At 49.5% G+C, this 25,854-nt stretch overlaps 1 protein-coding gene across 1 annotated transcript; it reads left to right on the forward strand.

Annotated features, from left to right (window-relative positions):
- Positions 1-19,757: 19,757 nt before the first annotated feature.
- Positions 19,758-24,273, forward strand: LOC136511826 (cysteine--tRNA ligase CPS1, chloroplastic/mitochondrial-like). The gene is made up of 9 exons (XM_066505848.1): positions 19,758-20,198; positions 21,049-21,112; positions 21,474-21,635; positions 22,075-22,245; positions 22,582-22,863; positions 23,023-23,148; positions 23,251-23,457; positions 23,534-23,716; positions 23,829-24,273. Exons 1-9 carry the CDS (start codon positions 19,948-19,950, stop codon positions 24,042-24,044), a joined length of 1,662 nt encoding a protein of 553 aa, XP_066361945.1. The 5' UTR covers positions 19,758-19,947; the 3' UTR covers positions 24,045-24,273.
- The last annotated feature ends 1,581 nt before the right edge of the window (positions 24,274-25,854 follow it).

The raw sequence follows: 25,854 nt of genomic DNA on the forward strand, positions 1-25,854 counted from the left end.
GTAGCCCCTGAGGCCCTGGAGGAGTGATTTCACTTCTCCAGGGGCTTTTTTCTCTTTCGAGTGAGGGGTTTATATTGTGTTTGCCGGGCCCGTGGGTGCGAGTTCGGATCGTAGGGCCTCGACGATGCTGCGGGAAGAGCCCCTTAGCCTCCGCCTGGGGCGAGAGGGCCGTTAGGGGTTCCCCGGCTTTTTGTACGACCCTCGTGCTTCCTTTTCGCTCGGAAGGAGGGGTGGAAGATGCCATGCTACCCTCGGTGGGCGCGAGCGATGACATCCCCGGTGAGCTGTTATCGGGTAAGTCCAAGTGGAGGCCCGTACCCCGTTCGCTGGGGGTCGGCTAGCGGTCCAGAGACGCGCTCCAAGAGTACCGGAGGGTTTCTCTAGTGGGTGCCGAGGCCGTTCGCTGGGCCTCGGTGGCTCGGTGCCTCCCTACGGTGGGATCCCATTTGGAGACCTCCCTGCCGATCTCGGACATGATTCAGGGCGTCCCAAGCATTTCGCTTGCTTGGACCTCGGCCTCGTACAGGCTCGCCCGTAGTCGTCCCTGACTCTGTTGCCCTGGGGCAGCTGTCGAAACCCCTAGGGGCCCAGCCTTCGAACCCCTGGACCGTAACAGGCTTGAGTCGCTTGTCTTTATCTTGGGTGCAGGAAGAGCCCCCGAGCCTCCGCACGGAGCGAGAGGGCGGTCAGGGGTCCTCCTGGCTTTTTTGTTCATCCCTCGCATGTCCTTTTCGCTCGGACGGGGGGTTGTTTGCCGAGCCCACTCGTGTGCGAGCCTGAGCCGCTGGGTCTCAGCAAAGTTGCAGGAGGAGCCCCCCGAGTCTCTCGCACGGAGCGAGAGAGCGGTCAGAGGTCCCCCTGGCTTTTGGTTTGCCCCTCGCGCGTGAGGGTCTGTCTGCCGAGCCCCCCTCGGGTGCGAGCCTAGGTCGCGGGGTCTCGGCGTCTTTTGCAGAAGGAGCTCCCTAGCCTCTGCACGGAGCAAGAGGGCCGTCAGGAGTTCTTCTGGCTTTTTGAACGACCCTCGCGCTTCCTTTTCGCTCGAAAGGAGGGTTTGTTTTGCCGAGCCCCCTCGTGTGCGAGCCCAAGTCGCTGGGCCTCGGCAATGTTTTGCAGTAAGAGTCCCTTAGCCTCTGCGTGGAGCAAGAGGGCCGTTAGGGATTCTCCTGACTTTTTATTCGACCCTCGCGCTTCCTTTTCGCTCGGAAGGAGGGGTGGAATGTGCCACGCTACCCTCGGTGGGTGCGAGCGATGGCATTTCCGGTGAGCTGTTATCGGGTAAGTCTGAGTGGAGGCCCGTACCCCGTTCGCTGGGGGTCGGCTAGCGGTCCGGAGACGCGCTCCAAGAGTACCGGAGGGTTTCTCTAGTGGGTGCCGAGGCCGTTCGCTGGGCCTCGGTGGCTCGGTGCCTCCCTACGGTGGGATCCCATTCGGAGACCTCCCTGCCGGTCTCGGACACGACACAGGGCGTCCCAAGCGTTTCGCTTGCTTGGGCCTCGGCCTGGTACGGGCTCGCCCGTAGTCGCCCCTGACTCTGTTGCCCTGGGGCGGCTGTCGAAACCCCTGGGGGCCCAGCCTTCGAACCCCTGGACCGTAGTGGGCTCGGTGCCTGGTTCCTTCACCTGAAAGGAATCGGGTGGGGGTTATTTCTCTCCCTATGGCTAACAACGGCAGGCGCGTCTTTTGAGGCGGCCTTTTCGGGGAGGCGAAACGGCGCCTGCTGCTGCTGTGGTTGGACGCGACGTGGCGTCAGCCGACGGGACGTAACTGCACGTGCGATTAATGAGGAGGGAGTGGGCGCGTGGGCGGTAAGACCGGATCTGGGTAACCGCAGCGGATTTTTTGGGGGAAACTTCCCCGATTTCGTCGCCCGGTGGTTTCGTCTCGTCCCTGCATAAATACGCAAAGAGCCTCGCCCTCCCCCTCCTTACCTTTTCCGCGTTCGCTTTCGCTGTCTCCGTGCCGTTGTTGAGAGCATAGAGCGGGGAGGAGAAGGGCGAGAGAGAGAGACTGAAAGAAAGAGGGAGAGAGAGATTACCGCCGTAGCAGCGTCCTCCGCCGCGCAATGGCTGGTGGTCCCGTCATCCTCTCGGCGGATCCCTGGGAGCGGTCTGATGTCACCGAGGAGAAGCTGTAGTCACTCGTGGAGGCCGGTCTTCTTCGCCCGATTACCGACCCTGACGAGCCGGAGTGGATAGCTCCGGGGAACGAGTCAGAGCCGAGGCCGCGTGACGGCTACGTGGTGAGCTTCGTCGTCTTCCACGAGCGAGGCCTCGGGTCGCCGGTGGATCAGTTCATGCGGGTGCTCCCGCATTACTATGGCGTGGAGCTTCACAACTTCAGCCCCAACTCCATCGCGTAGGCGGCCATCTTTGTCGCCGTCTGCGAGGGGTACTTGGGGATTGCTCCCCAATAGGAGCTGTGGCTCCACTTGTTCCGAGCGACATTCACCACCAAGCCGGGGGGAACGAGGGGGGCTCGGAAGGTGCTGAGAGCCGGCGGCTGCACTCTTCACGTGCGCCAAGACCGGTAGTCCCTCTACATCCCGGCCCAGCTGTCATCGTCCAACCATCGTTGGTATGACAGCTGGTTCTACCTCTGCAACGACGACGGAGGACTTCCCCCTTATACCGGGCGGGTTGTAGAGAGTCAGCCAGAGAAATGGGGATACGGCGTCATCAAGGTTGATCAGCCTAGGCTGGAGCCGCTCTTGAGGGCCTTAGGGAAGCTGCGTGACCGCGGCCTTTCGGCGGCCGTGGTCGTGGCGGCTTTTCACCGTCGGAGGGTGTTGCCGCTGATGGCTCGGCGGCGGCGGCTGTTCGAGATGACGCCGAGCGATCCGATCGCCGGTATTAAGATGTCCGCCTTCGCCCTTACCGACGACGAGACCCTGCGTCGAGTGAGAGAGGCGGTAGATGGGAAGCCGAAGATTGGCGATTTGATGCCGTTCCCGATGCGCCCGTCGTGGGGGCACATTTCATTGGTAAGTTGGATGTTGCCGAGGCTTTCGCGGCCTTCTTGTTTTTTTGCCTCTTTGGTCTGTTGTCTTACTTCGTCATTCCCACAGGGGATAAGGGACGTGCGAGACTCCCCGCCGCCCATTCCCAAGGACGCCCGGCGGCGAGCCGTGAATAGGGCGCGCGCCGAGGAGGAGAAGAAGAAGAAAGATGCCAAGGAGGCGAAGCGCACGAAGAAGCTCCTCGCACGCAAAAAGCTGGACGCCCGTCGCCGACGTCAGAAGCTCGATGGTCTCCCGTTGGAGCTGTCTCCCTCGTCGTCGGTGTCGGATTCTTCGGGCGATGGCGGCGGGCGCGAGGTGGGGACGACCTGCCTGGAACACCTCCCCGACATTAGGGAGATGGTGCCCGGGGCGCTGGCAAGGAGCGTGACGCTCCTAGGAGGAGGAGGTGTCCCGGGGCCGGTGGCGGCCCGTCCTGGGGCCGAGGCCGGACCGCCCGAGGCGCGGGTGTCGGAGGAGCGTGCCATCAGCCCAGTGGGCTCGACGGTGGAGGTGGAGCGAGCGACGGTGGGGGCGACCCCATTGTCTCCGCGAAGGGTCGAGGAGATGCCGGGGTCCGGCGGAGGCCAGCTGGCACTGGTGGACACAGAGGCCGTGCTGCTGCCACCACCGCCGCCGTTGCAGAGGAGGCTGGCGGTACCAAAGCGGCTGCATCCCCGTTCGCGGTAAGCGTCTTTTCTGGTGGAGTCCGTAGTACTTCTTGTTTGCCCCTTGGTCGCATGCTGACCTTGGGAGTGTCTTTGCTTCTAGCCAGAAGCATCTGGTGGAAGATCTTGCCTTGGCGCCCCGTAAGGCGCTCAAGGTGAACGTTAGCTCCTCCACCCATCAGGCAACGGAGGCGCAGGCTGGCGTGCAGCGTGGCGCGGCATCGGGCGGGGCCATTTCGGAGGAGGCGGCTGCCTAGGAAAAGGGTGCCGAGGCAGCCGTGGAGCGAGTGGAGGAGGAGGAGCCCACGCCTCGCGATGTCGTGGGTCTTGGGGCGAAGGAGGCTGGGGCGTCCACCATTGCCGAGGCCATTGAGGGTGAGGCCGGAGCCCCCAAGACCTCTGAAGTCAGGGCGGTGGACGCCGGGGCCACCAAGGTAGAGATGGCGGAGGCCAGAGCCCCTGGGTCCGTCGAGGCCGAGGCGATGGAGGTGGAGACGGAGCAAGTTTTGGCGCCGCCCCTGGTTTAGACGATCTCGTCTGATAATTCCTCCCATGGGAAGGAGGCGGCGGACGTCGAGGCGGCCAGTACCGCGGAGCAGCCAGTCCCAGATCCCGCCGAGGGGAGTTTGGCCCTTGTCCGGCTACGGCCCGAGCCCCGTGGGTGGAACTTCCCGCGTGTTTTCTGGCGGAACCGGGCTGATCCCGAGGGGGAGCCTGTGTTCGCCCTTGAAGATACCGCGGAGGGGGGCGGTGGGATACCCTCGAGCAGTACCGCCAACTGGCAGTGCGGTCGCTGCAGACAGCGATGACTATTATGGGAGGGGACTTGCCTGGTGTCACCCAGGTAAGTACTTTCCTCTCTCGTGCCGCGTTGTTTTCTCTCCGAGCCCCCTCGCAGTGTTTGACGTGCGTTTTTTGTTTTGCCTCTTTAGGAGCTCGAGACCCGATCCCTTGGGAAATTGGTGTTCCTACGAAGGGAGAGGGATATCTAGGACCAGCTCCGGCGGCAAAAGGGCCTGCTCGCCGATGCCCAGGGGCTTTTGTCGGCATGGAGTGCAGAAGTGGAGGACCTCCGCCTTCGTTGTGCTGACATTCAGGCCGAGTTGGCCACGGCTAAAGAGCAGTCTGCCCCTCTGGTAGCGAAGATCAAGGAACTGGAGGAGGAGCGAGACGCCTCCAGGTCTCGGGCCCAAGAAGCGACAGCCTCTGCCAAGGCCATAGCCGGGCAGTTGGGTGCGGAGCAGAGCGAGCATCAGCTGACGAAAGTCGCCTTGGCCGAGGCTACCAAGGCGGCCGAGGCCTCTCGGGTCGAGGCCTTAGACTAGAAGAGCAAGGACGAGGGTAAGTTCCGCTGAACCGTGCTCCTTGTTCTTTTTGTTCTGGTTCGCGTTTGACTCCTGACCCCTCGTTGCGACGTAGATCTGGAGAAAGAGGCCTCCCAGGCGGCTGAGGCCTCCGTCGCAGCACAAGCGGCGCTGGATGTTGAGGTCCGGGAGCATGAGGCGCTGCGCAGCGCTGCCCGTACCGCCTGCGAGGCCCTGGACGTCGAGGGAGTCCAATCGGCTAGCTCCCTTGGGAGCCGCCTGATTGCGTTGAGCGGTCGCGTCCACGAGAGGCTCCGGGGGGCGTTGCACACGGGCGTCAAGCGCGCCCTGGCCGTCGTCTCCTCGCACTACGCCATTAACCTCGAGGCTGTCAGCGACGGCTACGTGTTGCCAGAAGATGACGAGGAAGCTGATGCAGAGGTCGTGAAGCTATTGGAGGCGGCCGAGGCACCTGGCACAGCGCTGGCCGGTCTATTTGAAGAAGAGGTGGTCCCTCCCGCGCCGGCCGCCGATCCTTGAGCTTTGTCCTGGGCCAAAAGGGGCCATGTAACCGGATTGAGTTAGTTGCCATACCATGACGTTTTTGTGGTCGTCGAGGCCTTTAAAGTATTTGCGTATGTGCGTCTTTTAACCGTTTTCTGTTCTACTTCCGAGCCTGTGCCCTCTGTCTCGATCTTGGGAACCCGCAAAGAAATTCCTCGGAACCTAAGCCGTCCTTTGACGAAGGGTGGTGAGGGAGCTGCCGTAGCCCAGAGGCGTAGGCTGTTCTCACGACTCAACCGGCCCTTTGGCCTCAAGACAAGCTTTTGGTCTTTGGGTTTCTTGAGAAGGTCCCGTCGGAGCGTGAGAGAGTTTGGCATAGAAATTTTTTGAAAGACCATTAACAAACGGTGTTCGGGACTAACGGTGTTCGGGACTTAGGGGGTTCCCCCTTTTTAGCCCCCGAGGGAGGCTCGACTTTGCAGAGGCATAGCCGAGTCTCCCTTATAGCGCTATTATGGCGTCGAGCCCCTATTGATAGACAAGCTCTCTGTACAGAACTTCCTCGGAGCCTATGCTGTCCTTTGGGTGAAAAGGTGGTGAGGGAGCTGCCGTTGCCCGGAGGTGTAGGCCGTTCTCACGGCTCGGCTGGCCTTTTCACCTTTGAGACGATCGTACTGTCCTTAGGTTCTATACAATCGACTTGTCTATAAGGGGGTTCCCTGAAAGATTATAACAACTAAGAACGCTTCTTTATTGTATTTCGAGAAACAATGTAAACAACGTTTGGAAATTTAAGGGTAGAAACGACGTAGCTGTTCTATGTTCCAAGCGTTGGTGAAGATTTCGCCCTTCTCGTTGGCTAACTTGTAGGTCCCGGGCTTCAGCACTTGAGCGACGATGTACGGCCCTTCCCAGGGTGGGGTCAGCTTGTGGCGGCCCTTGTTGCTCTTCCTCAGTCTCAGCACCAGGTCGCCCACCTTTAGGTCTCGGCTTTGGACGCGCCGGGCTTGGTAGCGTTGTAGGGCTTGCTGGTACCTGGCTGAGTGTAGCAGCGCGACGTCTCGGGCTTCCTCCAGTTGGTCGAGGGCGTCTTCGCAGGTGGTGTGGTTGCTTTGCTCGTTGTACGCCTGTAGCCTCGGGGAACCGTATTCTAAGTCAGTGGGGAGGATGGCCTCGGCTCCATAGACCAGGAAGAACGGTGTGAATCCCGTGGCTCGGCTCGGGGTATTTCTTAGGCTCCAGATGACTTAGATCAGGAAGAATGGTGTGAATCCCATGGCTGCGACATTCTGGCTAGCGCGATTAAAGATTGGGGGTGGCTCTCCCCCCTCGTTGTCGTTGATGCGGTGATGGACGTCGCGGGCCCTCCCTCGGGCTCCTCTGCCCTCACTACGCCCTTGCTGCTCCTGCTCAAGAGTGTCCCAAAGCTGTTGCAGAAGGAGTCGGTCTTGTTCGACCTTGGCTTGAAGCTCGCGGAGCTGCTCCAGGTCTGGGCGTTGATGCCCCCCGCGGACTGGATTCTCGTTCCGTACTGCCGGGGCTTCGAGACGCGGAGGCGTGGCATCGCCCGCCCTTGCCCGGGGCGGGGAATGGTTGCCTGTCCCTTCGTCCTCTTCGCCCGCCCTTGGCATCCCGAGCCCGACGTGGAAGCACTCACGAGATGGATCGTAAGTCCCTTCGTCGTCGGAGTCGGAATAGCCGAGGCAGTAGTCGCTTGCGGCCAAGAATTGGCGCAAAGCCCTAGGGTTGTGGAGTTTGGAGAAATCCACCCCGGGCCATGCCTCGTCCTCGTCCGAGGAGTCGGAGTGGGTGCTCAGGTCGAGAGCGAAGCGCTGGCGGCGTTCCGAGGGGTGCTCGTGAGCGGCAGTGTAAGCGTAGGCATAAGAGGCGGCGGCATTTCTCAACCCAAAGGGGTATGGGGATGGTGTCGTCTCCAGATTCTGCCCCGTCGGGGTCGGCTCTTCAGGGAGTGATGGAGCGGAGCTAGACGACTGGGCATCGCCACGAGCCACCGGCGATTTTCCTTTGTCCATGCTCAGGCCAAACAGGTCCCTAGCCAGGGACCCCGTACCAACAGCTGGTCGTAGGATATTAGCGGGGAGTGGCGTGCCGCCCCGGGTTCGCGTAGCGTCGGGGTGGCCTTCCTCGCGTCGTGCCTGGCGAGCGCGGCGAGAGCGGCCGCCCGGGCGCCGCCTGCGCCTGGGCTGCCGGGGCGTGACTTCATCGTCGGACGGTGGGGCTCGAAGAGTGAGGAGCACCATGTCGTACTCATGCCCTAGAGACAAGAACTCTAGGCTCCCGAACCAAACTATGGTGCCGAGACGCAATGGTCGTATGGGGTCTGCCATCCGGGTCCTGCTGGGATGACGAAAACGACACGCAGCGGCCCCTACCTGGCGCGCCAACTGTCGGTGTTTTGGAACCGGGGGTCCCTCAACCAACGAGTGAATTTGTGCTGCGTGCCCCTATCTCGGATGGTGATGCAAAGAGACACAAGGTTTATACTGGTTCAGGCGATCGAGGCCCTACGTCCAGTCTGAGGGATCAATCTTGTATTCCTTGCACCAGAGTGCTTGTAGTAGGGGGTTACAAGCTAGGTGAGAGAGGAAGCTAGCCCTAGGTCTCGGCGAGGGTGGTGCGGGCTGCTTGAGGCGTTGTTCTCAAGCAGCGTAGAAGTGTGTAGTTCTATCGGTGTGTTCGTCTTTCTGCTCGTTGCCCTCTCTAGAAATGGCCCCGGTCCCTCCCTTTTATACTCTAAGGGAGAACCAGGAACGTACATACATAGCGCTCTATAAATGGGGGTGGCGTGTCCGAGCCCTGTAGCCGGCCACTGTTGTGGTATGGTCGATGGAGTGGCCCCGTCCTTGTCGTGCAGAAGTGACACGCCGGTCATACTTGATCTTGTGCGTCGTGGGGCTCCAGTACAGCTTGAGGCAGGACATGGCGGGCGACATGCTGGTCATCATGCGATGACGTCGTAGGGAGCCATGGCTCTGTAGATGCCAAGGCCGAGCCATCGTGGGGGGCTTGGCGGACATGGATCCTCAGGCTGTCGAGCCCCTGAAGCAAACTGCCAAGGCCTTGGAGGGAATTATTGGTCCTAGGTACTGATTCCGAGGCCACAGTATCCCAGACGTGGCTCCCCACGCCGCGTTGTTCTCGGAGCAGGAGTTGGCAGCACAGTGAGGCATGGGCGTCAACCATGTGCATAGCGGTTGGCACAGTGGCGGGTAACCCCTGCCCAGTCCTGCCTCCTGTCCCGTCGGCCATTCCGCCGTACTGTGCCGAGCATGCGGCCGATGTCAGGGGCAGCAGTTGGCTGAGTTAATGCGACACGACGTTTTGTCAGAGGGACGGGTGAAGGAAGAGGCAGCGGAGTGCTGCCGAGCCCGCCTCGCGCGAGACGGAGGGTCGGCGACCCGGCCGAGGCCTGCGACGAGGGGGGTCGGCCGAGGCCTACGGTGGGGGATCGCCCGAGGTCAGCGGTGAGGGGGCCTCGGGCGAGTCGGAGAATCGGCCGAGGCCAGCGGTGTTTAGCTGGTTTCGATCTTTACGAAGTCTAAGCAGTCGTTTTTTGGTTCTTGCTTAGGGTACCCCTTCTCACGGTATCCGACACGCGGGTTTCGGGTTCTGCGGGTTTGGGTTTGGGGATGGTTTTTCACCCACGGTTTTCGGGTTCGGGGCCCCGAAACCAATCGGGTTCGGTTTCGGGTTTAGTTTTCTACCCGTAGATATCCAATAGATATCCGAAATAAATTATTTGGAATTAAAACTCATGTTTTATAATATACTAATAATAATTTGTTTACTTAAATTATTAAATTTATTTAAAGTTGACTCATGAAAATATTTATTATTTGTTGCCTCTTGTTTATATATGTGAATATGTGTATATATATCCGCGGGTTTCGGGTATCCATTCGGGTTTCGGGTATCCGTTCGGGTTTCGGGTATCCGCGGGTTTAGTTTTGGTGATGGATTTCCACCCGAATCGGTTTTCGGGGCGGATTCGGGTTTCGATTTCGGGTTTCGGTTTTGGGTGCACGGAGACTCCACCCGATCCGAACCCGACCCGTTGCCATCCTTAGGCAGGGGCGGTGTTGGATTTCTTTTCGTACGGACGCTACAGTTTTTTTAACCTTGTCGGCCCACTGGTGAACCGGCGACGGGAGGTGGAGTTTTTTAATTTCTATATATTTTATAAATTTGTTTTTCGCAAAAATAAACGTCTAGACTAAAATTTAGCAAATATCATATACTTAAACAGAGAAACACCCGTACATTACACCCGGTCATGAATTTTTGTATATACTCCTTAAGACCATGTTCGTTTCGTTGAAATTTGGCTTATGCTAATACTTATACTGATTTGTTATGAGAGAAAAACATTGTTCGTTCGCTTAAGAGTACTGTCGGTAAGCGTGGCAGTCAAACTTGTCCAATTTTGATCAAGTTTATAGTAAATAATATTAATATTTATATCTTTAAATAAATTTATTATGAAAATATATTCTATAACTAATCTAACGGTACTTATTTTTTTAGCATGAATGTTAGTACTTTTTATATAAATTCAGTCAAAGTTCAAATGGCTTTGACTTCTCGAAAAGCGAGAATTACATTCTTTCGTGGACGAAGGGAGTACTACGATGGCCCCGTTCGTTTCGCTGAAAAATAAACCAAAACACTATTCTGCTGATTTGTTGTGAGAGAAAAACATTGTTTCGGCTGAAAAAACAAACTGAAAAGTACGGATTATAAGATAAACGAACAGGACGATGATAGGTTTGATCATGGCAACCACCAGTAATTGAGTAGTTCATGCGGTTGTCACAACTTGCAACAGCCTCCTTCATTCCGGCGGTGCAGACGCATGTCATGCACACTGAGGGATGGAAACGGACGGAAACGAGCAGAAGACCCTCTCTTGTTTCCGTTTCCATATTTTTTTATGAAAACGGGATAGGATGGACCATCTCGACCTAAGTTGATCCGTCGTATCGGACCTGTGGACCAGAGGGGTGCCTTAGACATGTAGGCCATGGCGGCGAGGCTCTTCTACTTACGGCCATCGCGGTGACATGGCTAGCCTAGGTCGAGATGGTCCACCTGGGCATCGCGCGACAGGTGGGGGTTGGCGCTCCAGTAGCTATATGAGATGATGGCGAGCAGGCATGCTTCTGAATAGGCAGGGACATTTTAGTCTTTTCGCATGCCTCGCCGAGGGCATGTGGCCATTTTTACGCTGACCGTCCAACTTGCTATGCCACGTCATTAAAAATGGCAAAAGTTTAGTGTCTGTCCTCTCTCTAGTGGCACGAATGTAAATTTCTGTGTAATAATGGTAACTGAAAAGTTGGTATCATAAGAGTGGCAAATAGTTAAGGGCTTCTCTGAAAGTGCTTGTTTTTTAGCCCTGTTGGCTGGTACTGTAAAAACTAACAAGGAAATACCGTAGCCCATAGCCGTTGTGGATAAGTACAACCCAAGGGACCCCAAATATCTCTTGAGCTCGTGTTGTCTACCCGCTTTGAGAAAAGTTATTATAACTTATTGACATACTGTGTGGCATAACCGTCCGAAATATCACACTTACTGAAGTGCTCGTCTTCCACTAGACACTAAGCCCCCGAAAGCGAGCTACAGCGGGCTATATCCGTCGGGCACACCCCAAGGGAGAACCCGAAAGATCCATATTTTTCTCAAGGATCCAATAATGAGAACGAGCTACAGTACTTAATACATTTCATACATTTAGCGTTCTTAGAAATTTATTATTACATTGCCAAATATCAGAGTGTGAAATATTAAACAGTGGAATACAATAAACATCTAGCTACGAGGATCCGTTTGTGCCCACCAAAAGAATCCTTCACACAATGGAACTTCTTAAACATTACCTGCAACAGGGGTAAATAAACCTTGAGTACACAATGTACTCGCAAGACTTATCCCACTAGTGGGAATAGCTTTCCGACTTCAAGGGATATGCAAGGCTTTATGGTTTGCTGGGTTCCTTTTTGCAAACAGCAATACTAATAGTGAGTCCTTATTTATATTATTATTAATAGCCGTATTAATTTCTTATATATCCATTCTATGTAAGCACCTGTTCTACTTTCAAACAGGGGTTGAGCAATCAGTTCCATTTCATCAGCTTTCAACTTTTAGTTCTTACTATGATGCTAGAGTTAAGACAAGCCGTACCGACTCGACGGCGATTCACGAATCAATGTCCCCAGATGGTGAAATGTCCTTGTGTGGTTTTGGTAATTGAGTGACAACTTAGGTGGACTAATTGTGTTTTTATGAGGTACACAGGTGATTAGTCCACATGTATATATGTGTGAGGAACATATGCCATGAAAGTAAAAATGGCTTGGAGATGTTGTAAAGCTCACACATGTGATGATGACGGAGCTCATTGCAAATGAGACATGACATTGAGTCATGTGATCAAGGTGGAGAAGATCAAGACATAACTTGGCTTGATGGACCGGTTGCAAGCGTGAAGGGTAAGTTAGAGGCTTCGGAGAGATGGACCGCGTGGCGGTGAAGCATAAGCAAGACTTGGTGCCGATGGACGAAAGCAACGGTGAAAAGCAAGTGAAGTCAAGATCGATGAACCAATATGATCACGTGATGATATGAAGGGGGTCATATCATTGTTGATCGTGTTGGTGCATGTGTTGCATCGACATTGGAGGAGATGGAATAAAATGCGCAAGGCAAAGATATAACCTAGGGCATTTCATTTCACCGATCATAGGTGTATAGAGAAGTTTATGACCAGGTTTAGGATAGATGGCCATACTATCAAGAGGGGCAAACTTGTTTGCATATCGGTCATCTAGTGCCACTCGAGTGATCCAACTTTGCATCGTCGCTAGGATCGAGTGGCGTGGCAAGTTGAGTGGCTAATCCTTTAGGAAATGTTTGTGAAAAAGCTAACACACATACACATGGTGGTGTATACTTGGTGGTGTTGTCACATTTGCAAAGGAGAAAAAATTGGAGTTGATGTGGATCAACTCGGTGAAGGAACGGAGGCAAGGAACATAGAGAAGTTGGAGAAGGACCGGACACTGATGCTGTGTTTGATCGAGACCGACCGGATGCGTCCGGTCGTGACTGGAACCTTACTGAAAATGACCGGACACTGGGGTCCTGCGTCCGGTCACTTTGAGCAGTTGTGTTTAGTCATCACTTGACCGTTGAGATCGGGTGAACAACGTTTGAAGCTGATGACACGTGGCAAGCATCGGGTGACCGGACGCTAAGGTCCTACGTCCGGTCGATCTGACTGGAGCGTCCGGTCGTCCCGAGTTTGCCCAGTGAAGGGGTAACGGCTAGTTTAGCCCGTGGGGCTATAAATAGAAGTGGGTTTCGGCCATGGCTGGTGCTGAGCACCTCGGGGGACTTTGTGTCCATGCTTGTGAGTGCTTAGGAGCTCTCCATCTAACATATGCTTGATAGTGATCATCCGATTGTTTGGACGAGCGATTCTAGTGCGATTGCATCGTGAGGTTGCATCGAGTGACATTAGGTGATCGAGTTGCAAGCCGGTGGTGCTTGTTACTCTTGGAGGTTGCCACCTCCTAGATGGCTTGGTGGTGGTCTCCGTTGAAGCTCGCAAGAAGCTTGTACGATGCTCTGGAGAAGAGCTTCATGAGGGGCATTGTGCTCGCCCCGCGGGAGCCGTGAAGAGCAACTCTAGTTGAGCGTGTTATTAAGCTACCCTCACTTTCGGGGTAGGTTCTTGCGGTGCCCGACGTGCGGTCTTGGCGGGTGATGCCAATTAGCCGCCGAACTACCAAGTGAGTGATCGACACAATGGGGACGTAGCGTGTTGGCAAGCACGTGAACCTCGGGAGAAAATCACCATGCCAACCTTGTTCTTTCCATTGGTTTGCAATCCCTTTACACAAGCTTGTGATTACTTTTATATACATTATGCTTGTGTAGTTGCTCTTATAATTAGTTAGTTTATGTAGCTCACTAGTTACATTCTTGCTTGTGTAGCATAGAAGTAGCTCCCTTGCGTGGCTAATTTGGTTTGTATAACCTTGTTAGTCACATTGCTTAGTTTGTGTAGCTAAGTATTTACGCTCTCTAATTTGACATCGGTTGCCTTGTTATTGAGCATTGCTAGTGAGCTTAGTTGGCTTTGTGCTTTTGCTTGCTAGCATGTATAGGAGCTCCCTCATTGCTGGAAGTACTAGTGGCATAGGTTTATGTGACCTTGCTCCTAGAATTGGTTAGGTGAGCTCTAGCTAGCTCGGCACATTTGTTGCTTAATTATGATCTTAGCGAGGTACTAGAGAACATAGATAGAGGAGTGTAGTCTTGGCTATACCGATAGTTTTAATTCCACACTTGTTTCAGTTAGCCTACGCGATTAAGTTTTAGAAATAACTATTCACCCCCCTTTAGTCACCATCTCGACCTTATAGATGGGTATCCCAAAAACACACGCCCCGTTTGTACCCCAGGCACAAGCAGGACTAACCCACCACCCTCCTGTCCTGGGTGTCTAGGTCCCCATCCAAACTTAAACTCCAAGCCCCCACTCTTGAGTCCCGGACTCAGTGCGGTGCAAGGACCTCCACCATCCCCACCTCTAATCAGTCGGTCCAGAAAGAGCCGAATCCACGACAAGAGAGCAACGAGTCTTCGCTGCACCCATACCCAAGTATGTGCTCGGGATAATAGATCTGTGACTTGCCTAGCGTCTATTGCAACGGTCGGTCCTTAACCGACATAGACAGGAAAAAATGTAACCAAGCCATGCCCTGTTGGCCATAGGACATAACCTCTTACACCCACTAGTACACAATCATATCCCTGTCTGGTCACCATTTTTCTTTCCACCATTTTATCATGAGTGATCATAAGTATCACCTATTGCGAGTAACGGCAGGTTACTCGCGCTACCAAAATCCTGAGCATAGCAGCTACTCGACCTATACTAGTAGGACTCATAGGTAGATATATTTATGCAGGTAGTTTCTATAAATGCATGTAACATAAATACACATCATATATATATTTAGTGATCAGTAAAAATATGGGTTATGCATCGGGGATTGCCTTGGGCAGGCGGTGGGTCAGCAAAGTCAGCACCAAAAGGCTCTGGGGCTCCCTTCTGCATGAGGATCTCCTCCTCATACTCCTCAATGACCTCTTCGTATTCCTGTTCGTCCACGGGCACGAACTCTACCAACTCATGATCTATATGCATAAAATGATGATGCAACACTTAGTAATACGACAACGAACAACGACAGCTCTTAAAATAAAATACATCTATCAAGCTACTAAGTGAGTCCTACCGACTAAGGTACTAAGTTACCTACTGCTACCACTAACGAGTATGAAGCGTGCTATATATTATCTTAGCAACTAAAGATATTCTTACTCCTAATACCGATTTACTCTATATATGATAAAATAAGGATAATAGCTACTCTATTTATCAACCTACTCTAGGGCTACAAAATTTACAGCAAGTACATAATGATCTAATGAGCCTACCGTAAAAATTTTATAGCTAAAGTTGTCACCAATTTACCACAAGAATTCCTACAGTTATTAATCTACATAATATTACGCTTTCCAATTCAAATTTATGGACCTTTCATTGTAACATCTAACTATGAACCAACTATACCAACAGATAGATAGTATTTTTGTGAACCTAACAATTTTTATTTCACTATTTTTGGACATCTACATAATTTACTATAATTTCTCAAAGTTTAGCTAAAAACTAAATTGAATAAACATTTGTAATTTACTAGAAAATTAGAAAAACTGATTTCACAGCGCGGCCCGTGAGCGAACGGCTCGGCCCACTCCGGTGTCCCGCCCGTGCGCACACGCAGCACCCGACGCGGCCCACGCAGCGACGCGCGAACGCGGCCCACGCTATGCGGCCCATGGCAGAGCCCGCGTGCGGCTGGCGCTTTTGTTGAAGAACCATCGTTTTCTTTTTTATTCACGAAGCTCACTCGAACACTATTTAGCTGAGTCACTGTCTTCGCATCTAGCACCCTTCCCTTTTTCTTCTTTACCACAACCGAGTCCCCCGAGCACCTGCGCGCGCATCGGCGCACCAGCGCTGGCACCGGACGGCTACGCTGGCCACACCAGACCCTCACAGCCCTATCTAAGGAGCCGATGCTCACCTAGATGCCAACTCGAAGTGGTGGGAGGCGAGACGGTGAACGGAGACGCTGTCCCGAGCTCCCTCCACGATGGCAGACTCCTCCCTGCGACGGTGACCATGTTCCCGTGAGCCAAGGCACAGACAACGTGAACGAGCTCAATAAGGGGCACCAACGACTCACCCCAAACCTTCTAGTCATGGTGGATTGATCGAAGATGGCCCGAGTGAGTCCGGCCATGAGCGCTCAGCAAGCCTCATGGCGACGGCGATGATGCGATGACGTCAGCGACGTCGGTCAGGCAATAGCAGGGCGAAACGAGGTACGCATGGGATAAAGGGGAACGGGGCGAAGACACAGTACCAACTAATTGGACAAAGGTGGACTGGGCTAGGTGAATTGGACATGCACTACCGCGGTGTCTTAAAGTGGCCGACGACGACGGAATCGTCAAATTGAGGCTCAGCACCGGCTAGCAATAGCAGTGGAAGGGTTCGACGCATAGCTAGGTCCCTACTCCATCCTTAGGCGCACGCAATTTCATGGAGTTGGCCGATGCTGCGAGTTTGCCTCGGCGCGGCCAGGCGACAGAGGAACAGGGAAGGTAGGTGGAGTTCGGCTCGGCGCTGTCGTGGCGGGATGTGGCTGTCAACTCAAAGCACAAGCGTGCACGGGCGATGGGGAACAGCGAGACGTGCACAAGACGCTTGGTCGCACTATCATACCCGCAAGCCGACGGCGGCATGGTACTGCACTGCAGTGGACGGCGCCGGCCAGAGGAGGCAACAGCGCAGCGTTGACGAGCCGAAGTGATGGCAAGAGCAGGCGGCAATCCCACGCGCGGCAAGGCGACGTGCGAGGAGAGCCAAACGTGGCCATGCGAGCAGCGACATGGCGCAGTGGCGGCAGCGCATAGACTAGGACAGTGGGCCCATGGCGACGGTAGTGGTGGCCGAGCGGTCAGGCCTGTCGTAGCGTGCGCGCGTGTGTGCATGAATCACGGGCTTGGGCGCGACAGCAGGTGTCCGTGGCTGACAACACGGGCGGGCGGCCAGGGCGCGGCAACGGCAGCAGCGGCGGTGCGACATGCGCGTCGGGTAGCAGGCGTTGTGACGCCGAGTGCCGGCACGGTGATCGCACCCCGACACAGCAACCGTGTCATGCACGCTTTTTAAAAGCGTCCCAAAAACGCACCTCAAGGCTTCGATCGCTGAACCAACTATTTTACGCTTAAGATGGCATGTCAAGCTACTAAAACAAAATATAAACCTATGCCCCCATTTAACCCGATCCTCCTATAAAAATTCCTAAACTTTGCTTCATCGATCCATTTTCCGACTTAAGAAAATGGCTAAGTTTTCGTTCGGATTCGCGTCGAATTCGATTTCCAAGCGATCAAGTATGCTAGCTAACGAATCCCATTATCGACCATAAGTATTTCATCGTCGCCTATGAAGCTCATGCTATAAACTTTACCAAAGTTTCGTATATGCGTTATATAACATTTTCATTCAATAAAAATTTCTTTTGGACCCTAAGTAACACAACGCGACATGAAATGTAACATTCGTTTCGTGTTTTAAATGAACGTTTCAAATTTCGTATATTGCTTTACACCTTATATTACACACAATTATACATAAGTATGATGCTCAGTGTTTTAGCAAAAAGCTGAATAGTGTAACACCGATGGTGTTACATACTGGTACTAATTGCACTTAGACCGTCTCCAACAACCGTTATCTAAAATACAAGACCCATTTCATATTTGCGTAGCGCTACAAGCAAAGGGTTCAATACTCATTTTTGTCTTTTTCAACAACAAGACCCAAAAGAGAACATTTTCTGCAAATAGGTCATCAGAGAGAAGATACTCAGATTTTGGTTATACCTCTCCTGACACCCTAAATAAGTCTTTTATATAGGTACTCTATTGAAAGCTATAGTATTCTGTTGAAGACCTATTTTAGGTTTAGGTCTCCTGATGGGTCTCCTGTTAGAGACAACCTTACAGTGCAGAAGCCAACTTAGTTTCTATGCGTATTAATTACCCTGCTACATAAGTATTTTGTGGATGTGGCAAATGATTTAACAATGGAAGAGAGAGGAGAAGATGGTCTCTTAATAAAAAAACTATATCTACACAGGAATCCAGATATAAAGAGATGCGATAGACACATAAGGAAGAACATATAATTGGATAAAAGATTATTACGTAAAAACTATTCGTTGAGAGTATAATTTCTACTTATAGTGTCTACTAGAAATAAATAGACATTAATCGCTCTGTTTGTTTGAACTTATAAGCCTAGCTTATTAGTTATGGTATAATATTTTTCTATCGTAACAAAACAACATCAGCTTAATTATTAGAAAAAACCATCAGTCGAAGTGCTCGATTGAAATTGAGAAAAAATTCTATTTGGCCCCGAAAATAATGCTACTTTCCTATTTGACACCGAAACTGAAAATCTTTCCTATATGTTCTCAACTCGAATTTTTCTTTGCTATTTGACACTTTCGTCACTTCTGTGAGCAATGCCCGTTAGTTGCCCAAGTGAGACAATGGAAAAAGACCAAAATACCCTTTTAGAGGAGAAAAAGAAATCACTCAACACAGGGGGTCGTGGGCTCGTGGGCTCAGCACAGGCGCTGTTAGCTCAGATTATTTACTATCTATTTGCTTATGTAGAGGGACACCGAAAAAGAGGAAGAAGGTTACCAAATCAGCACAGAGTTCCATTGTGTCATTAGAGGATGAAGCACGAACATGTTCTATGACTTTTCCACCAAGGTTAGCTCAATTTCCACTTTCTGTATTTAGGTTCCAACTCATGGTGTCTCATCCTAGTACTTTCAATATTACTGTAGTCAAAACTTGAAACCTGAACCTATAGCTAGTAAGAAGAGAAAGGGTGCTGACTCTAATTCTGGACCAGCAGAAAGGTAATTAATAAAAACTTGAATAAATATTCTACTAATAGAAAGCTAATGGTGACTTCTAAGTACCAACCTCTCTTCTTTTTTGTAGTGTAAGCTTGGAGATTACAAGTAAGAAAAAGGGAAAGCGGGGTTCCTCTATCTCTGGAGCATAAAAAAGGTAGCCTATACTAATTCTGAAATTATTTTGCATGGTCAGTTTTTTGATTTGATCTCAAATAATGTCTTCATACACATAAACATGTATAGGTCTAGAAGTGGTTCAAATCAACCTGAACCACTTTCAATTGAGCTTCCTACGTCCAAAGATAAACCAGATGTTGTTGTCAAGTTAAAGGGCAAAAGGAGAAAGAAAGAAGTAGATAAAAACGCTGCAAAAAATCTTTTGTCGCAGCTTGATAGCCCTGCAATGGGCACAAGGAGCAAAAGACTTCAGCCTAGTAGTCTGGCATTGAGCACAAGAAGCAAAAGAAGGCTGAGTTTGTGATTCATGTATGAGAAAATTGCCTAACTATGTATTGTGTTAGAGATGTATGTAATGGATGCAAACCTGTGAAAAATGTTTCTATGCATCTAAACCTGAATGTAACTCTTATTGTGATCATGGATGCTAAATATTGCATTTATCTTGAACCTGTGAGTTTTCCAAAATAAATGTGTCATTGTCCTGCTGCATGTCATCTTTTCAAATTGGATGTTGTTGGAGACCTATTTTATTGTTGTTATTCATGTATCTAGAGAATTAATTTTAAACTGAATATAATTATAAGTAATTATATATGATGATGTTTGATCCTTTATTTATTTAACACAAGTAAAAACTGAAACAATGCAGTTTGAGATAAAAACATTCATAAAAGATAGCAATATTAACCATGGAATGTCAGGACTGGTAAAAAAACTCCAGGGGTAAAACAGACTTTCCACATAGGACTTAACACTGTCAGCAACCCAAACTGATGGAAGTGTTAAATAGGAAAGAAAAACTCGAGTTGAGGACATATAGGAAAGATTTTCAGTTTCGGTGTCAAATAAGAAATGAGCATTATTTTCAGAGCCAAATAGGAAATTTTCTCATTGAAATTACTGCACCAAGTACTGCCTACCGGCCGATTTGAGCTGAAAGCCCTGATTCAGGTGACCTGAGAAAAGGATTAGAGGAAACCGTAGTTCAGTGCTACCGGAGTTGCTTCAGTGCTAGATGGGCCGCTAGTCGTTGGCCCTGATTCGAAGACTCCGCAGTCCCCTCACGGCCGCCCACATCCCGCAGACAGCCGCCGCAGCCGGCGCAAATTCCCCTTCCGCGTCTGCCTGGCCGCTGGGGTTTCTAGGCTAGCGCGTGCCGTCCTCTCCCCTCGCCCTCCACCACCATGGCCGAGGAGGCCCAGGCTCCGCTATCCGCCACCATGGCGAAGGAGGCCGAGTCGCCGCCGTCCGCCACCGTAGCGGAGGCGACGGCGCCGCCGCAGCTCGTATTATTCAACTCCCTGACGAAGAGGGAGGAGCCCTTCCAGCCCCGGGTGGAGGGGAAGGTGGGGATGTACGTCTGTGGCGTCACTCCCTACGACTTTAGCCACATCGGCCACGCGCGTGCCTACGTCGCCTTCGACGTCCTCTACAGGTAGCAATCCCAGCACCCTCGGATCCGGAGGCCCTTTCTCTTGATTGCTCAATTAGTGCTCTCGATTAGGAAATATATTGTCTAGTAGCGTTGTCTCAGTGTATTGTTGTAGTAGTAGGTTTGTGTGTTTAGTCATGCTCGGGTCTGGATGTTCAACATAGCTGGATCCAGGCTATGTCTAAACTGTATTAGTTGCTAGTTGCCTCTGGAATCTACATCTAGATACATGTTTGATGGACTAATTATTGCTGTGACTGATTAAGCATTTGAATTCTGGCCATGCTGTATTTCTCATTGTCATGAATTATTTTTATGTATTTCCTCTGTCCCAAATTATTTTTATGTATTCCCTCTGTCCCAAAATAAATCAACTTCTAGAGCTGTTTTATGTCAAACTATTTTAAGTTCGATCCACTGTATAAATAATAGTACCAACATCTATGACACCAAATAAGTAAAAATATATCTTCATGCTGTATTCAATGATACTAATTTGGTGTAAAAAATATTAGCGATCTTTTATATAAATCGGTCAAACTTAAGATAGTTTGACTTAGGATGATTCTGGAAGTTGATTTGTTTTGGGATAGAGGGAGTACATGCAACATGCCAATATGTGATTCTTTGTAACTTGGAACACTTTGAGCAAGCTAACCTTAGCGTATTAGTACTACAGTCATGTGTTGCTGTTTTGAATTAAACCTACAATGGTCTGTATACATTACATTAATACATTTGTCAAAAGACTAGCTGAGTTAAAGCATAATATTGAGTCATGTTGCTATCTGTGCTTCTTAAGTTTTGATAACATATTTATTCTATAATAAAACTGGTCTCACATTCCTTGTAGGTACCTTAAATTCTTGGGGTATGAAGTTGAATATGTCCGTAATTTCACGGATATCGATGACAAGGTAACAATTTGTTCGCACTATTCTAGAGTTACATTTTAGTAGTTGAGAAGGAAGGAGAACTTCTTGAGGTATCAAAATGGAAGGAGCATGATCTTATTTGTGACAGTGTCATCTGTGGATTAATTTGTTTCTGGGTTCAACTAATCTTGTGCTTCCTCTTAGCCGGAGTGTCACCACCAGTGCCATTTCATCCCAACATCTGTTCTTTTTTGTTGGCATTGTTCATAGATCAGACAACAGGATTTACAAAATAGTTTAATTTTTCCAGTGTGTTGCATGTTTAATATATTTTTTTTCTTTTTCTTTCCCAATACCTTTTGTCAGAAATTCAGATAAAATATTTCCTTGCCTTTTTTTACAGATTATTAAGCGTGCAAATGAACGTGGTGAAACAGTTACAAGTTTGAGTAGCCGGTTTATCAATGAATTTCTTCTTGATATGACTGAGCTCCAGTGCTTGCCTCCTACCTGCGAGCCACGGGTAACAGAGCACATTGAGCATATTATAGAGTTGATAACAAAGGTACAGTATTGCTACAAATCAAACTGATGTAAATGTGTGTTTACTTATTGCTTTCATGATACTTTGCAGCTGTTGTCAGGGGATGAGCTTAGTTAGGGCCATCAGTGGCTATGTCCCACCCTTGAAATTTTGCTATGAACACAATAGGTTTCTGTCTAATAGCCAGTTGTGGTTGAAACTCTTTAGTAATTTTCCTGGTGCCCCCTGGCTTTGATTGGAAGCTCCACCACTCTGGCTACTATAAACAAAATCAACACTGATGATTACATTATTTGCCACCATACAAATTAAACCCATTCTTTCACTCATTATATCTAGTTCCATGATATTCAACAGTCATGCATAACTTACTGTATATAATCCTGATGGTACAAAAAATGCCCCTTTAATCTCTTCTTATGTCACATGTCTTTCCCATGTTGTCTATGTTTCTGGACAGATAATGGAGAATGGGAAAGCCTATGCTATGGAAGGAGATGTGTACTTTTCAGTCGATAGCTTTCCTGAATATCTCAGTTTATCTGGAAGGAAATTTGATCAAAATCAAGCAGGTGCACGGGTTGCTTTTGATACGAGAAAGCGTAATCCTGCAGACTTTGCACTCTGGAAGGTAAGATTGAAGTACTGATGTTGCTAGGGTTGATTTCACAAAACTACAACTACTGGGTCTAACTATGAGGAAACTACAACTTCTGGGATCAGTTTCACAGAACTGCAACTACTCGTCCACATCCAAGTCCACATGCGTTGTGTGGCTACACATGTGGGTCCATGCAAAATGTTGTAGATCTGTTAATTGAGGCTGCAGTAGTTATAGTTTTGTGAAACAAATCCTAAAACCTGCATTTCCTTGATTAGGCACAAATAGCTGTAGTTTTGTGAAATAAACTCATATCTAGCTTAGTGTTGTCACTTTCTTCTAATTCTTCAATAATCATTGTTTCAGGCTGCAAAGGAGGGTGAGCCTTTTTGGGATAGCCCTTGGGGCCATGGAAGACCAGGATGGCATATTGAATGCAGTGCAATGAGTGCTCACTATTTAGGACATGTATTTGATATTCATGGTGGGGGGAAAGATTTGATTTTTCCTCATCATGAGAATGAGCTTGCCCAAAGCCGAGCGGCTTATCCTGAGAGCGAGGTCAAGTGCTGGATGCACAACGGCTTCGTTAACAAAGATGATAAAAAAATGGCAAAATCAGATAATAACTTTTTCACGATTAGAGATGTAAGTGGTGAACACATGGCTCCTTTTAGTTTAGTCATTGTGATTAGTTTTAACCTTTAGGTTTCCCTTCAGATCTCCTACTGTTGCTTTCTTTAGTTCTTTGCATGAGTTTGAACTTTAAGGTTCCTGTTGAGATCAATAACAGTTGTTTTTGTTCAGATCATTGCTCTTTACCATCCAATGGCTTTAAGATTTTTCTTGATGCGCACGCATTATAGATCAGATGTGAACCACTCTGATCAAGCACTTGAGATTGCATCTGATCGTGTCTACTACATTTATCAGGTACTTGACTTACTTTAGCTTCAAATTTTTGTGACTTATTGGATTTAGGTTTGAGCATTAATTATCCTTGTGTCCTAATTCACTCCATTGTTTTCTTTGTAGACTCTATATGACTGTGAGGAAGTGCTAGCTACATATCGTGAAGAGGGTATTGCTGTCCCAGTGCCATCTGAGGAGCAAAATCTGATTGATAAGCACCATTCAGAATTCTTGAAATATATGTCGAATGATCTTAAAACCACAGATGTTCTGGATCGTTGCTTCATGGAGCTGCTGAAGACCATAAACAGCAGTCTGAATGATTTGAAGGTATTCTGGTCTCTTGCTTCCAAGTTCCAATGTTATATTATTTTTTCCTTGCCCATAACACCATTTCTACTTTCAGAAACTGCAGCAAAAAATAGAACAGCAAAAGAAGAAACAGCAACAGCAGAAGAAGCAGCAACAGAAGCAACAGCAGTTGCAAAAACAACCAGAAGATTATATTCAAGCGCTGATTGCATTGGAAACAGAACTTAAAAATAAACTGTCTATACTTGGTCTGATGCCATCATCATCTTTGGCAGAGGTACTGAAGCCAATGTGCCTGTCTAGAAATAAAATAATTCCGGTGTCTAGAAATGTATTTCTGTTTATGATGACCACCTACATATTTAACGAGTAAATTGTTGCTCCAATAGGTACTGAAGCAATTGAAGGACAAAGCATTAAAGCGAGCGGGACTGACTGAAGAAAAATTGCAAGAGCAGATTGAGCAGAGAAATGTCGCAAGGAAGAATAAGCAGTTTGAGGTATCTGATGGAATCAGGAAAAACCTTGTTACCAAGGGCATCGCCCTAATGGACGAACCTTCTGGTACGGTGTGGAGACCATGCGAACCAGAGCGGTCTGAATAATCATGATTATATGCTCATTGACTCAACAAGTGATGGTGTAAAATGAGATGTGGTATTCTGCAGGGTAGGGGTTCCATTGACTCACCAGTTGAAACTTGCATTTCTGGTTGTGTAAGAAGCAATAGACCCCATATATATACTTGACTTCTTGGGAGGTTTGAGTTTTAGTTTTGGATATGAGACTTGGCAATTCCATTTCAATGAACAGATGAAATTTTACTTTGTACTATTTTTGCTTGTGTTGGTGGTTGTGCACCGGTGCTGTGTTTGAGATGATGAAGTAAGTGCTTTGTTTAAGGTAATGAAAACTGATCTGGCAGAATTTGGTTAGCCTCCTCGGGTCATGAAGATGTCATCTTTTGGATGTTGAAACTAACTTGCATAAACATGTAGTTATTAGACACTAAACATGATCACTAATTACACGTAATGTAGAAACTAAAGAAAATTGGTCTGACTATAGCTGTTAGACGTTGATGTGCCTCTGATGTTGACATCATTCAACCAGATCTTTGATTATGAGGAAAAAAAAACATCGGATTTATGAAACAGATAAGCCAAACATCATAGGCTCAAAATCATATCACAATAGAGCATAAGTAGATACGTAACCGGGATCCCGAGTCTTGATGTAGTGGAGGTGTGGATGGTATCTCTCAAGAATCACCTTGATTTGCTTAAATCGGGTCGGTTGGTATCTTCCGGGGATCACCGAGGTTTGATTTGCTTAAATCGGGTTGGTTAAGTGGATGACGCTCGATTTAGGTAAATATCACGGCGAATTCCTACTTGTGCGTCAAATCCTAGCCGCCTGCGTGGGAGGAACCGAGAGGGCGTGGGAGGAGGCAGTGTGATCCCATTGAACCGAGAGTGGATACGAAGTTCCTCTCGACCTCGAAAACTTACGAATTGAAGAGGATATTTGAATACTTTTTATTTTTAAGAAGATTTTTTACTGAACTATTGGATGGCACTTTTTTATTTTTTTGCTAAAAAATAAAAATAAGGAGTTACTTTACTAAACTTCTAAAGATGCTCTTACGGTTTATATTACTCCTTTTATTTCAAATTATAAGTTATCTTGGCTTTTCTAACTACTTTGTCTAGACATGCCGTAGTATATAGATGCATAAGAAAAACAAAAAACCAAATTGACTTATAATTTAGAACAAAGAGAGTAAGGGTCCGTTTGGATGTAGATATTGGGGGAGCTGGAATTGATTTGGGTTCAATACCAAAGCAGCCATGGTATTAAAATGGTCACAATTCGAATACTATTGTTTGGATGATCATTGAATTGGCTTTTGGAATTCTAGCAAGTAGCTCAATACCATTTTCTGTTTTGATGCAAAAGAATGGAATTGAAATGTTGGGCCATGGCAGGGGAGTTCATCTGCGGCCATGGGGGAGCTCGACCCTGGCAACGATGAGGGCACCTCGACCCCGGCCAACATGGTGGATCACACGCCGTCATACATGGGGGAGAGGAAGAGAGGTCACGCCGCCGTCCATGGGGAAGAGGTAGCAGATCTCGCGCCGCCGGCCATGAAGAAGAGGAAGAGGAGGTCGTCGGGCATGGGGAAGAGGAAGAAGAGCTCACGCCGGCGTCCATGGGGAAGAGGAAGCAGATCTCGCGCCGCCGGCCATGGAGAAGAGGAAGAGGAGGTCACCGGGCATGGAGGAGAAGAAGAGGAGGTCGCCGGCCATGGAGAAGAAGGGGCGCCGGCGGCCATGGAGAAGAAGGGGTGCCGCTGACAATGGAGAAGAAGAGGCGTCGGGGAAGAAGAGAAGAGGTCACCTACGCATCGGG

The sequence above is a fragment of the Miscanthus floridulus genome, chromosome 16 (genome assembly GCF_019320115.1).
Source record: "Miscanthus floridulus cultivar M001 chromosome 16, ASM1932011v1, whole genome shotgun sequence".
In the NCBI taxonomy this organism is placed as follows: Eukaryota; Viridiplantae; Streptophyta; class Magnoliopsida; order Poales; family Poaceae; genus Miscanthus; species Miscanthus floridulus.